The sequence below is a fragment of the Brassica napus genome, chromosome C1, assembly GCF_020379485.1.
Source record: "Brassica napus cultivar Da-Ae chromosome C1, Da-Ae, whole genome shotgun sequence".
Classification (NCBI taxonomy): Eukaryota; Viridiplantae; Streptophyta; class Magnoliopsida; order Brassicales; family Brassicaceae; genus Brassica; species Brassica napus.
The window spans coordinates 12,656,934-12,668,996 of record NC_063444.1 but is presented as its reverse complement, the minus strand read 5'-3'; the positions used below and the strand labels follow the sequence as shown (position 1 = coordinate 12,668,996).

At 37.5% G+C, this 12,063-nt stretch overlaps 4 protein-coding genes and 1 long non-coding RNA gene across 5 annotated transcripts; 2 read left to right on the top strand and 3 right to left on the bottom strand.

Moving 5' to 3' along the window:
- Nucleotides 1-36: 36 nt before the first annotated feature.
- On the top strand, nucleotides 37-1,934 carry LOC106376026 (acyl-CoA-binding domain-containing protein 3). Its single transcript, XM_048744129.1, has 4 exons — nucleotides 37-1,152; nucleotides 1,337-1,433; nucleotides 1,542-1,638; nucleotides 1,767-1,934. The coding sequence occupies exons 1-4, from the start codon at nucleotides 242-244 to the stop codon at nucleotides 1,775-1,777; spliced, it is 1,116 nt and encodes a 371-aa protein (XP_048600086.1). The 5' UTR covers nucleotides 37-241; the 3' UTR covers nucleotides 1,778-1,934.
- Nucleotides 1,935-3,232: 1,298 nt separating this feature from the next.
- Nucleotides 3,233-4,270, bottom strand: LOC106374456. The gene is made up of 2 exons (XR_007317848.1): nucleotides 3,612-4,270; nucleotides 3,233-3,515 (listed from the first exon to the last, which is right to left on the bottom strand). It is a non-coding gene; the product is annotated as an uncharacterized LOC106374456 (long non-coding RNA).
- A 1,192-nt stretch (nucleotides 4,271-5,462) lies between these two features.
- On the bottom strand, nucleotides 5,463-6,965 carry LOC106376025 (3-oxo-Delta(4,5)-steroid 5-beta-reductase). The gene is made up of 2 exons (XM_013816066.3): nucleotides 6,788-6,965; nucleotides 5,463-6,699 (listed from the first exon to the last, which is right to left on the bottom strand). Exons 1-2 carry the CDS (start codon nucleotides 6,824-6,826, stop codon nucleotides 5,569-5,571), a joined length of 1,170 nt encoding a protein of 389 aa, XP_013671520.2. The 5' UTR covers nucleotides 6,827-6,965; the 3' UTR covers nucleotides 5,463-5,568.
- A 555-nt stretch (nucleotides 6,966-7,520) lies between these two features.
- LOC106376023 (F-box protein GID2-like) lies at nucleotides 7,521-8,343 on the bottom strand. Its single transcript, XM_048744128.1, has one exon. It carries the CDS (start codon nucleotides 8,200-8,202, stop codon nucleotides 7,762-7,764), a length of 441 nt encoding a protein of 146 aa, XP_048600085.1. The 5' UTR covers nucleotides 8,203-8,343; the 3' UTR covers nucleotides 7,521-7,761.
- A 1,355-nt stretch (nucleotides 8,344-9,698) lies between these two features.
- LOC106373150 (E3 ubiquitin-protein ligase APD1-like) lies at nucleotides 9,699-11,107 on the top strand. The gene has a single exon (XM_048744126.1). It carries the CDS (start codon nucleotides 10,315-10,317, stop codon nucleotides 10,675-10,677), a length of 363 nt encoding a protein of 120 aa, XP_048600083.1. The 5' UTR covers nucleotides 9,699-10,314; the 3' UTR covers nucleotides 10,678-11,107.
- The last annotated feature ends 956 nt before the right edge of the window (nucleotides 11,108-12,063 follow it).

The following is a 12,063-nucleotide window of genomic DNA, read 5'->3' as shown; positions in this document are numbered from 1 at the left end:
TAAAAGCGGTTAGGTGTTGAGGAAAAGTCCTGTTATTGCCGGACCCGCTATGTCGCATAAAGCCGAAGACTCTCCACGAATATACTTTCTTCCTCTTCTTCTTTCTTTCCCTTTTCTCTTTTATTTTTCTTTCCTCTAAAAAAATATTTGACGTTCCTTGATTTAACTTCCTTCATAGATCCCTCAGTATCTCTGCTTCTCTATTTTCCCCTGTTTCGTCTTTGCGTGATCCATCATCATCATGGAGTTTTTACTAGAGTTGCTTCTCACGGCGGTTGTTGCGCTTCTCTTTTCTTTCCTTGTCGCCAAAATCGTATCTGTTTCTATGGCCGGGGAAAGCGATCGGATAGAGAAAACCGAGATCGGTGTCGGTGATGGTTCTGCTACGGTGGAGGAGCTTTGTTTTGGTTTGAAAGTGGATGCTCCGGTGGTCCAGAGCGAGAGAAAACTCCGAGTTGTTGTTGATGAGAATGTGGATCGGTTTGGAAACGGAGCTGATCGTGTTGTTGATGAAGTTGAAGAAGCCGCTAGAGACGTTGAGTTGGTGGTTCTAACTACGGAAGCTAATGAGTTCTTGGCCGCTGTCTCGCCGGGGAATGTGATAGCCAAGGAGATGATAGTTCGTGGTGAAGACGAAGGGAGAGAAGAAACAAGTGGAGAAGTCGGTGATGAACGCCAAGAGTTGATTGAAAGTACGGCGGAAGCTGAGTCCACTGCCTCTGCAGTTCAAGAAAACATGATAGCAGAGGAGATTATCAATCGAGGACGCGAGGAGGAACTATCATCGGCAGAAGGAGTAAGTTCTTGTGTAGAAAGAGGAGAAGTCGTAGTCACGGAATCTGAGGAGGTTAGGGTTGAAGAAAGTAACAGTGGTGAGAAGAGTGAGGATAAGATGGAGTTTTGTATTGAAGAGCAAGTGGAGTTGAGTATTGAAGAAGATGATGATGATGATGATGATTGGGAGGGAATTGAGAAGAGTGAGCTTGAGATAACCTTTTCAGCTGCTTCAAATCTTCTGGAGCAATCAGGGAAAGGTGAAGAAATTACTGCTGAGGCTAAGATGGAGCTGTACGGTCTGCACAAGATCGCCACTGAAGGGTCATGCCGAGAGGCACAGCCTATGGCCATCATGCTCTCTGCTCGCGCTAAATGGTACCATACTTAACTCTGCCAAATGGTTAGGAATACATTTCTATATTGTAGATTTGGTAAGTCGTATTGCGGATATGGGAGGGGACTTATTACACTAGAAACTAGGAGGGGCAAAGCTTTAAAAGATACATGCTCAATAACTGCTATGTGCAAGTGACATACATTGCTTACCACCTTGTGCTAGGAATGCCTGGCAAAGACTTGGAAACATGAGTCAAGAAGAGGCAATGGAGCAATATCTTGCACTTGTTTCAAAGGAGATTCCTGGTTTGCTGAATACTGTGAGTTGTTAGATTTTTAGAGTTCAAATTACTTCTGGGATGTGTCTTTAATGGCTTTTAAGGTCTGAGAAATTTTTGACTTATTCTCTTTCTCCTCTCTCTCTACAGGTAGGGAAGATGCCAGAAACGGAAACCTCTGTTGACTTACGATCATTAGAAGATCCGACCACTTTAGACACAATTGGTTTTCCAACCAGCAAAAATGGTAAAGACTAATTCCCTGAAGAGTAAATGATATATTTGTGTCAGAGATTTCTTGTATCTTTCCTATTTCTCTATTCCTTTTGCTAGCTTCAAATCCAACTCTTTCTAATGAATCCAGTGTTTAAGCAGGAAAGGCTTGAACAAGAATCCTTTGGGAAAATAAAGGCAAATTTGCATTAAAAGTATGTTTCTCAAAAGATAATATCATAAATGCAGTAAATAAACCATTTGATGCAAGCTGGATTGTGTAGTGTTCTACATAATTGTTATCCTCATCAACCCAACAACTAAAATATATATCTGTGTGTGTGTGGGGGGGGGGGGGGGGGGGGGGGGATTGGTTGACTTACGGTGTGTGACAATCAAGCAAGGGTACTTATATCCCTCCTAGTAGTTTGCCTTTTTTTTTGACTTTTTCTTGGGTTCACCCCCTAGGTGAACCTTTAGGTTCACCAACCAATAGAAAGTTGTCATTTTAAATCTAGTATCTTTTAATTAAGGAAACAAAATAACTTGCCAAATTATATTATGTTTTTAAAATAAAAAAATAAAAAATTAAATAAATAAAAATAACAATAGTTCTAAAAAAAGATTATTTAAAAAAAAAATTTATTTTTAAGATTTAGAGTTTAGTGTTTAAGATTTATAATTTAGAATTTATCCAAATGTTTAGTGTTTTTCCAAGGGTTTAGGGTTTACCTAAGGGTTTAGGGTTTACCCAAGGGTTTAAGGTTTTCCCAAGGGTTTAGGGTTTAGGATTAGAGTTTAGGGTTTAGTGTTTTGTTGACAACATGTTTAGTATTTTTCCAAGGGTTTAGGGGTTTACCCAAGGATTTAGGGTTTACCCAAGGATTTAGGGTTTAGGATTTGAGTTTAGGGTTTAGTATTAGAGTTTAGGGTTTAGTGTTTTGTTGACAACATTATTTTTTTTAATTCGTTTTTTATATATTATTTTTATTTATTTTTAAATTTTATTTTGAAAAGATAATATAATTTGCCAAGTTATTTGGTTTCCTTAATTAAAAGATACTAGATTTAAAATGACAATTTTCTATTGGTTGGTGAACCTAAAGGTTCACCCTAGGGGGTGAACCCAAGAATAACTCTTTTTTTTTATTCTACGTATCAGCAAGCTAAAGGCTAAAGCCATTGTTTTTAAAATCGGACCGGGAACTGAACCGGAAATTTTTTGGATCACGGTTCAATATGGTTTGACCGGGTCAAACCTGATTCAATAATCTGGTTTAATATATTTTTTGTATTTAAATTTAAAAGTAATGTTAATAAATATGATAATTAAAATATAAATAACTTTAAAACATAAAACATTATAAATATAATCTAGCTTTATTACTACAAGAAAACGTCTCATATATAGCATGAGAAAAACGTTATTGCAAGATATCGCAGCGTTATGGCGAACGTTGTATCTTTCCCCGCAATCTTTTCTCGGACACTTTAGATAGCGTTTAACTTGTGCTATGTTAAAATATTAGTTTGATGGCGTTTTATTAATTGTGCAATTGTATAACTTCTAATAGCAGATAATAATTGTTATTATATCATTATTAAAAAAAAATATATATATATATATATATATCGAAATTGGTTACATATTTATGACCGGTATATCAAACAAAACCAAACTAAACCAATTTTTTTCAAAAATATTAAGCCTACACCTAAAATTCTATGCCTAAAGTTCTATCTTCAAGCGCCGCACCACACCACGACCGACGCCGTCACAACGAGTACTCCAACGTCGCCGTCTTCCAATCACACCGAGGAGCTTGGACCTTTTTCACTCTAAACCTAATGTCTAATGATCCACTGCTTTGCTACCTCCTCCTCCATCAAACTTATCTGCCTCTTGTCCACCTTCATGTAACAAGAAAAAAAAAATCATATTCAAAACACATAGAGAGAGATCAAACACTTTTTTAGATTTAAAAACAGGTCTTAAAGAAAATATACCTTCAAAGTCTTTTTCCATGTCTTCCAACATCTTATGTCTCTTAGCACACAGCTGAAACAAGAGTTACGTAAGAACATGAAGATACAAAATATTTTTAATCAGCATCTTTGCCATTAAGTAGAAGCATCAACTAGCATCCAGATCAACGAAACAAACGACAAAAGGTTAATACTTACAAGCCCTTTGGATGTAAAGTTGGACCAACAACAAGAGCATTAATTCTGTCACACCTTTTTGGGTACTCTTAGAACTTGCAGAACTCATCGAGCAATTTTTAATAAAAATTCAAATAAGAGAATAAACTAGTTTTGTTCATCTTTCATCAACATAAGCAATACAGGTGATATGAACAAAATACCTGGGAATGCAAGGGCATTTGAGGTTCCTGTCTGCTCATTGCTACTGTCAGGTTGACGTGGTGGCTGACTCACAGAATCCACACCTCCAAAAGCAACTTTCATCTGCACAAGAAAACATCTGAGAATCAATCCTAAGTTTCTTGGAAGCCTTGCACAAACTAGAAAGCCAACACAAAGAAATACACTTGAACAACATTTTGAAGCTCTAACAATAGTCCCATCCCACAACTAAAGATCTGTGGGATTGTATATCACCAATGACTGAACTGTTCTAAAAAAAAATTAAAACTTTGTTTGGTCTAAACCATATATGTGGCTCCTTCCAAGCCTCTTCGTAGGAAGGCGATTGCATCCAAGATGGGTTTGGGATGTGGATTTCATCTGTTCTTTGAAGAGGAAGCACCAGACCTACATAAAGATACAAACTTTAAGGACTTTTTTTTTTCAGATCTGTTGTTTAGTGAAATTGAATAGAGAGAGAGAGAGAGAACCTAAGGGGCAGACATGAGAGGAGATTGAGAATGAGACGAGTGTTGGTTTCGGATTCGGCTGCAGAGGAGAGAGGGGCGTTCTCAGGAGGAGTACAGATTCCGGAAGAACAAAGTGACGAGGAGTATAGACAGGTCGACGGTGAAAAAGGCGACGAACTCAGGCCGGTCTCTGTCTTTTTTCCTTGCAATCTCTCATCTCTCTCTGTCTCATCTCACTTCTCTCTGTTGTCGTGTTTCAGAAGTCAAAAGGAGAGGATAAATTAAAACACAATCTCCACATTTGGATTAAAAACAATTAAGGGTAGAGATTGCAATCCTTGTGTATTACTTTCAACCAATAGAAAATTTTCTTTTTTTTATATGTAAATATTTAAAGAATAAAATGAGAGGGAAAATCATTCATTTTTCGCCTCAGTAAAGATAGCGTTTTAATGTACAATGATATTATATATGCGGTTTTTTATAGCATCGAAGTAAAAAAACGCCAGCTTAAATTATGAGTTATGTCAAAGATAGCATTCTCGACTAGAACACTATCTTCTTATGCTATCTTTATCCCCTCCCCTTGTAGTGTATGTTCATATGGATGATTTATAGATTTTTGATAGTTTTATTAATTTAATAACTTTAAGATCCACGGCTACGGGATTATTAGACCAACCCCGGTTATACACCTGGTTCATGGTTGAACCCGGTCCAACTATCGGGTTGGTCCGGTTTTAAAAACACTGGCTAAAGCTGATTGCAGCTAAACCATAAATAAGCAAGTATTCTTACTTTCCACTTGCAAAGAGGAGAGCTTTGAGATCACGGCCACGTTGTGTACTCTCTCTAACTGGCTTACCTTGTTAGGACCAATAGACACCACTTGTGGAACCCTGACGACCAATACACTACTTCCAAGACATAGAATCTAGTAACAACTAGTAACGACATATGCTAAAATAACTATCCCAAAAGAGTAGAATTTCAAAAGGGACTTACAAGACTAGAGATGGAGTACTTAAACAACGGTAAATCCGCAGTTGATTTTATTCCTTTTGCAGACAACAAAGAACATAAAACGAAGAAGAAAACGAGAGAAACATCCTTATATGGAAGATGGATCAAGGCACGATCTTGAAAGCCTTGTACTTATCAATCCACGAGATAAAAGAGTTGTTAGAGTTCCTGAAACCAAGGAAGCCATGTTCTTTACTCTTGTTCATACTATCAATCATCCCTTCAACACCAAGTATCACATCCACAAACCACCACACACCAACTTCACCAAGCTTCTTCTCCTGCAACTGATTCTCCTTCACCATCTCCTCCCACACACTCTCTTTCCCTTTCATCATCTCCACCAACCCAACGTTCTTCCCTTCCTCAAACCCATACTCCTCGATCCCAAACTGCTCGGCAAGAATCTTCCAAAGATGCTTCCACTTGAAAACATCATCATTATTGCAGTTAAACGCCTCGTTCTTCGCGTACGGATCAACCGCAGCCCAAATCTGCTGCTCGGCGATCAAATCCGCATCCGAAGCCGTACTGAAACCTTCCCAGGCCTTCTTGCTCCCCGGGAAGATCAGCTTAGTCCCTCCGTGCTTGCATATCGCTGCGTAGACGCAGAGTGTCCCCACAATGTTCATCAAACTGTACGGAGAGAAACCGAAGATGGTGTTCGGTCTATGCACAGACCAAGTCACGCTCTCTTTCTTCTTGATCTCTTCGAACAGAACATCCTCAAGAGCGTAGTAAAAATTCTCGACTCCCAACCTCGGCACATCCTCCGTGAACGGAGGATCGTGATACCGAGTCGTCTCAAGGTCCTTGAAGGGACCGATGTAGTGCTTGGTCCCCGTCTGGAGACAAACGTGCCTTAGATTCGGCGCGTTGGGGACAACCGCGCGAAGGACGTTGCGGAGCATGGAGCCGTTGGCCTCGCAGTTCTCCCCCTCGGAGGAGCGGTTGGTCCACGTGACGTAGAAGACGTGCGTGACGTCGGTTAAGGGGGATAGCTTGGATCTCACGTCGTCGGGGTCGGAGACGTCGCACTGGATGTAGTCGATGGGGTGATCGGCGTTCCAGGAGGGGCGAGGACGGCGAGCGACGCCGTAGACTTTCCACGGGCCGCCGGGGGTGTCGGAGAGAGGGAGGATCTCGGCGAGGCTGTTTCCGACGATTCCGGTGACGCCGATGATGAGTGCAACGCTCTCGTAGGTTTGTGTAGGTTCATCGTCGTCGAACTTCTTCTAAGAAAGGGGAGAGGAAGAAGATTCTATTAGATAAGTGATTATGAAGAAGAAGAAGAAGAAGAAGATCATACGAGGTTGAAGTTACCTTGGCAGCTCCGATGGCGCCTGCCCACCACCAACTCATTTTTCTCGATCAAATCGGTGACACGAGAAACAAAAGACAAGCTATGGGAGATGTTCTAGACTTGCGGTTAAGTAATTTTGTGAATGAGAACCGTGTGAGGTTGTCTTTCAGCATTTTCTTGTCATTTTGTAATTAAAAAATATCTCATATAGTTTATATAGAACTTACAAAAACATAAAACTATTTTACACAGTTAATTATCATTTTTGTTGTTTCTTGGTAAGCCACACAATTACTCTACGGTTTGTTTCTAATCTTCTTATAAAACCATGAACAAAACTTTTTGGAATTTGTTTATTTTCATATTCTCTACTTTTGTTTCTAATCTTCATATTTAATTTAAATACCGTTTTAATTTTAAAATTTTGCTTCACTATAAACCCATAATATTGTTTTATATTTTCAAATATACATATTAAATAAAATTTTCAGTTTTTATACTTTTTCATTAACAAAATTATACATTAAATAAAAATAATATTTCATTAAATATGTGTGTAAAACTTTTAACAAACAGAAAGATTATAAAAATTTCTAATTTTCTGCTGTTTCTTGGTAAGCCACGTTACCACGTAATTACTCTGGACTTTGATTCTTATTTCATATGGAACCATGAAAAACCTTTTATATCAGTTCTACAATAATAGAGAAGGGGAATCATAAGAATATTTACTTCAATTTGGATCTGATCAAGTACAAAAACTTCAAATATGATTTGACTTAAATATTCTCACCAGCCTCTATTATTACAGAACTAGCTGTTTCAGACAGTCTGGCTTACATGGATTTTGCCAGATTTTAATAATATCAAACATATGAGAACGAGCTTAAACAAGTACAACGCAGATATTACAACTTACAAACATCTTGCAAAACAATGAAATAAAACTAAGAACGATGCTGGGAAAATAGATCCGAAGTAAAATCATTTGGACTCAGGGGAGTCTCTTAGTGAAATTCATCTTCTCGTAGTACCGAATCGAGAGGAGAGAAAGGGAGAGTTTCAGCTCGTCTTTACCCAATCTACCATGTTGATTCGGACTCGAGAGAGGCCACAGGTAGAGCGAGTGGAGTTGTTTGAAGCCGCCAAGCGCCAAGACTACGAATCTGAGCTGGTGCTGGCTGCAGCCGATGTTGGCCCAGTGACGCGTGCAGATCAGCTCCCACAGACGCTCGTCTTGTGCAGTCCTGTGCCAGATCTTGCTCACGCAAGATGACGTTGCTAAGGTCCTCGCGTCCACGTGCTTCAACACCTCGTAGAGTAGATTCTCGTCCAAGTTCGCGAATCCGATTTCTGAATCTTCCTCTGTGGTCTTCTTCATCTTCTTGTGACTCGCATCACCGTCTGTAACTGAGTTTGAAGCACTGCGTTTCATGTGGAATCGATCGTGCAGATCAAAGAGTTGATTGAGAGGAGAGATAAGTATTGAATCGAGGAGGATGGGAGATTGGGTTATGAGCTCTGGAGGGGCTTTCTCTTTGGCGTATTATCGAAGACGACAAGAAGAGAAAAAAAGAATACAATGAATATGTTTCGATTGGTTTTTTATTCGAAGTGACGAGTTTACCCTCACAGCTGTTTTTGTCTTCATCGGGTTTTGTTTGTCATCATTTCATTTAATAACGAAAACCCAAACACGTTATAAGAAGAAGTAGCAGCCCAAATATTTAGGCCCAAGATACAACGATGAACACAAAGCTAAGTACACTGCAAAGTGCACACGTGTTCAAAAGAGGATCAAACATGGTTCACATAACATCTAGTAGTACTCAGTAGGTTACTTCACCATCCCATTGGTAAGTGGTAACTCCAGCGCCATGCTAACTCTTCAAAACCAAGTGTGTAGAGGCGAATCCAAAAGCTTATTTAGTGAGGCATATATTATAACAATTTTTTGTTTAAAGTATTTAAATAAATTTTAGATTAGTCACTTAAAAGTAAAATAAAGATGAGAGTACGCAGTGCCACATGCATACTCCACCTGCCTTTCGCCACTGCCTGCATGCATACCATAATCAAAATATTCATGTATATTTCCAGAGTATCAAAATTCATGTTTTTAGTTGAAGTTTGTAAACGCAACATTATTTGAAATATTCTCAAAGAAGAATGCGCAGTTAGTAGATAAATATTGCTGGACACTTTTTTATTATTATTCCCAATCACAACAGATAAGTCACAAGTGTTGTCACATTCAACAAGTTGCCCCTTACCTATTATAACGAGCCATATGACTAATGTTTTGGAGAACAGTTCCGGATTTTGTATTATAACCGGCAAACACAAAAATGAAATAAACACACACATTTAAGTATTTTCTTCTCACCCTCACCAGTCACCACACTGGTCCTTTCAAACACTTAGGTACTTTCCATTTATGTTTTTAAAAAGAGTGAACGTCATCTAAATGACCTTTGATTGAGTGTGCCACATAATATAGCAGTGTGTCAGTGGCTACAGAGACTTAGCATTAGATATTTCAAGACAAAAAATAATCATTTGCTTAGGAGTAAACGGAGTGAATATGATCTTAGAAAATGTGTATTATGTATTAAATCAGAGTTATGTAAAGAGAAAAAAACAAAAATAGCACTGAATCAAGTTTTTGTTCCCAAACTACCACTCAAGGTCAAAAGTCACAAAAATAACACTTAATGTTTTATCAAAAGTCACAAACTTAGGGTTTAGAGTTAAAGGGTGGGGTTTAGGATTTAGGGTTTATGGTTTAGGGTTTAGGGTTTAGAGTTTAGGGTTTAGAGTTTAGGGTTTAGGGTTTAGGGTTTAGGGTTTAGAGTTTAGGGTTTCGGGTTTAGAGTTTAGGGTTTAGGGTTTAGGGTTTAGAGTTGAGAAATGAGGTTTTGGGGATAAGATTTCAAATTTTGAAAAATAAAAAAATTAAAATTTTCAAAGGATAAACTTAGAAAAGTGCTATTTTGGTCATTTTAGTTTTGGAGTGCTATTTTTGTGATATAAACTTGGAAATGTGCTATTTTAGAGATTTGCCCTTATGGAAATGACCTTCTTTGTGTGTGTGTGTGTGTGTGTGTGTCAGCAACCTGCATTCTGCCTCATTTTCTGATCAAATTAATAAATATGGATTGCACGATGAGTCCTTTTGACAAAATCTTATATAAATTCTGTCAATATCACAACAATGCTTGGAATTAATCAACAATCCACTAGTTTAATGCTCTCAACCAAGCAAGAAGAGATCCAATATAACTTCATATAGAACAAATCATTCTATCATCATTGAATCATTTTATTTTATATCTTGAAGATGTTTGGTACAACGTTCTCAAGATATATGTTCTCCGGTATTTCGCAGGATGAGTTCGCTGGATGGTACATGGAGCTATCCATCACTGCTAGATTGGTGGTTTACATTACATTTTTGGGTACAATTAATCCATTATAGTTATATAACATATGCTAATGTAAAGCTAACTTGCTTTTTCTTATTGTAATTGTGTTCTTAGGGACTATAATGTTCCTTATTTTTTTGATACTGAAATTCCTGAGCGATTGTGACATGGAAGATGACATGGAGAGGTTACCAGTAGTGGCAGGAGAAGAAGTCACCGGTTGGACTCCGTTGGTCAACGAGACGTTGGAAGTAACGGGGAAAGGTGATCTGGAAAGGGCGTCGTTCAGCTCGGCGGATGATGTGGACTACTCGACATTGTGTGTCATATGTTTCGAGGAACGGAGAAACTGTTTCTTTGTACCGTGCGGTCACTCTGCCACTTGTCGCGGCTGTGCTGAGAAGATCATGTCGGAAGAAAACAAGGTGTGTCCGATTTGTCGGAGGGTGATACGCAAGGCTAAGAGATTAGTTCTTAAGTGTTGAACGTTGTTGCTTTTACTAGCCACATTTTGTCTCATGAAGTCATGATCCCAAGCAAAGTTTGTAATCATCCTGTGTTTTTAATCTTTCACTACATTTACTTTGAAGAAAAATTAACTATGTTTGCAAATTGCAATAGAAAGAAGGCTATAGATTTAAACAATCTTAGAACATTGTTCTTTCTTTGAGATGAGAACATAGTCGGAAGGCCACATACAGTTTTGTAGTCCCATTGAAATCTTCGTATTGCTTTATTTGTTTTTTTAATCATAAATGCATTATCCAGGTTGAATTCAGATAATGACACATTAACAACATTGTGACAAACTACTAGATCACATGCCGTGTTATGTTTTTTGGTCTATAGAGCGATTAACTTTATAAACATATATATATCTTCACTATACCAATTGCCAAGTATGAACCATAAATAAAATTTGAAATAAAATTATAATCCGCTCACATGACACAAATATGAGTAGGAAAATATGATTGCAAATACACAAATCTCCATTATCTGCTTTAAATCATTAATCTAAGCAACTGACACGAATTACAATTCTCGAAATTACCTTGCTGATGCTAAGAGCCTTATAGTCCTCTTCCTTGAATAATTCATTTTGATGGTTGTTTCTCCTGTTTGCTAAATTTTAAAGCCTGATTAAGAACCAAACTACACGTTATTGGATGTAATATACATAAATTTACTCTCATTCTATATGAGTTTTATAACCAAGACAAATATTTCTTCATTGTTTCATTTTAAGTGTCGTTTTAGATTTCTGCACACAAATTAAAGAAACAATTAATTTTGTATATTTTCTTTATAAAAACACAATTCACTGTATACCTAACTATATTTCAACCAATAGAAACATAAATTACTGAATAAAATTAATAAATTTTGCATTGAAAGTCGAAAACAACACTTATTTTGTAACGAAAAAATTCTCTATAACGACACTTAATATGATACGGAGAGAGTATCATATTCACCTCTTTTCTCGTAGGAGTTGTTGATGTGCCTTGAATCTTGATGTTGCATCTAGGTGATGTATGCTGCATCACATACAATATACTGACTCGGTTTCAGTAAGAGCATTGAATCGAATTATTATAGATGTTACATCTCATCGTGGGTTTAATGCTATGAATCCATATAATTTATGATTTTTTTAGATGTCAAATGCTATTATATATATCTTGTATTCAAAATAATTTTAAAATTGCATTCTATAAGCTCAATATAGCTTCTAATAATAAAATCTCTCTATACCCATTGACGTAGCCAAATTGGTAAACCACGTTAAATATACATCTTTTTTGTTCATCTATTTCCGCACAGTTACAACAGTAGTTAAATCCAAAACAAATTCACAAAAATTCCAA

Coding starts and splice junctions, on each gene's coding strand:
- LOC106376026 (XM_048744129.1), top strand. CDS start 242: ATGGAGTTTTTACTAGAGTTGCTTCTCACGGCGGTTGTTGCGCTTCTC. Junction 1,153..1,336: donor CTCTCTGCTCGCGCTAAATG/GTACCATACTTA, acceptor ACCTTGTGCTAG/GAATGCCTGGCAAAGACTTG. Junction 1,434..1,541: donor TTCCTGGTTTGCTGAATACT/GTGAGTTGTTAG, acceptor CTCTCTCTACAG/GTAGGGAAGATGCCAGAAAC.
- LOC106373150 (XM_048744126.1), top strand. CDS start 10,315: ATGTTCCTTATTTTTTTGATACTGAAATTCCTGAGCGATTGTGACATG.
- LOC106376025 (XM_013816066.3), bottom strand. CDS start 6,826: ATGAGTTGGTGGTGGGCAGGCGCCATCGGAGCTGCCAAG. Junction 6,700..6,787: donor GCGCCATCGGAGCTGCCAAG/GTAACTTCAACC, acceptor CCCCTTTCTTAG/AAGAAGTTCGACGACGATGA.
- LOC106376023 (XM_048744128.1), bottom strand. CDS start 8,202: ATGAAACGCAGTGCTTCAAACTCAGTTACAGACGGTGATGCGAGTCAC.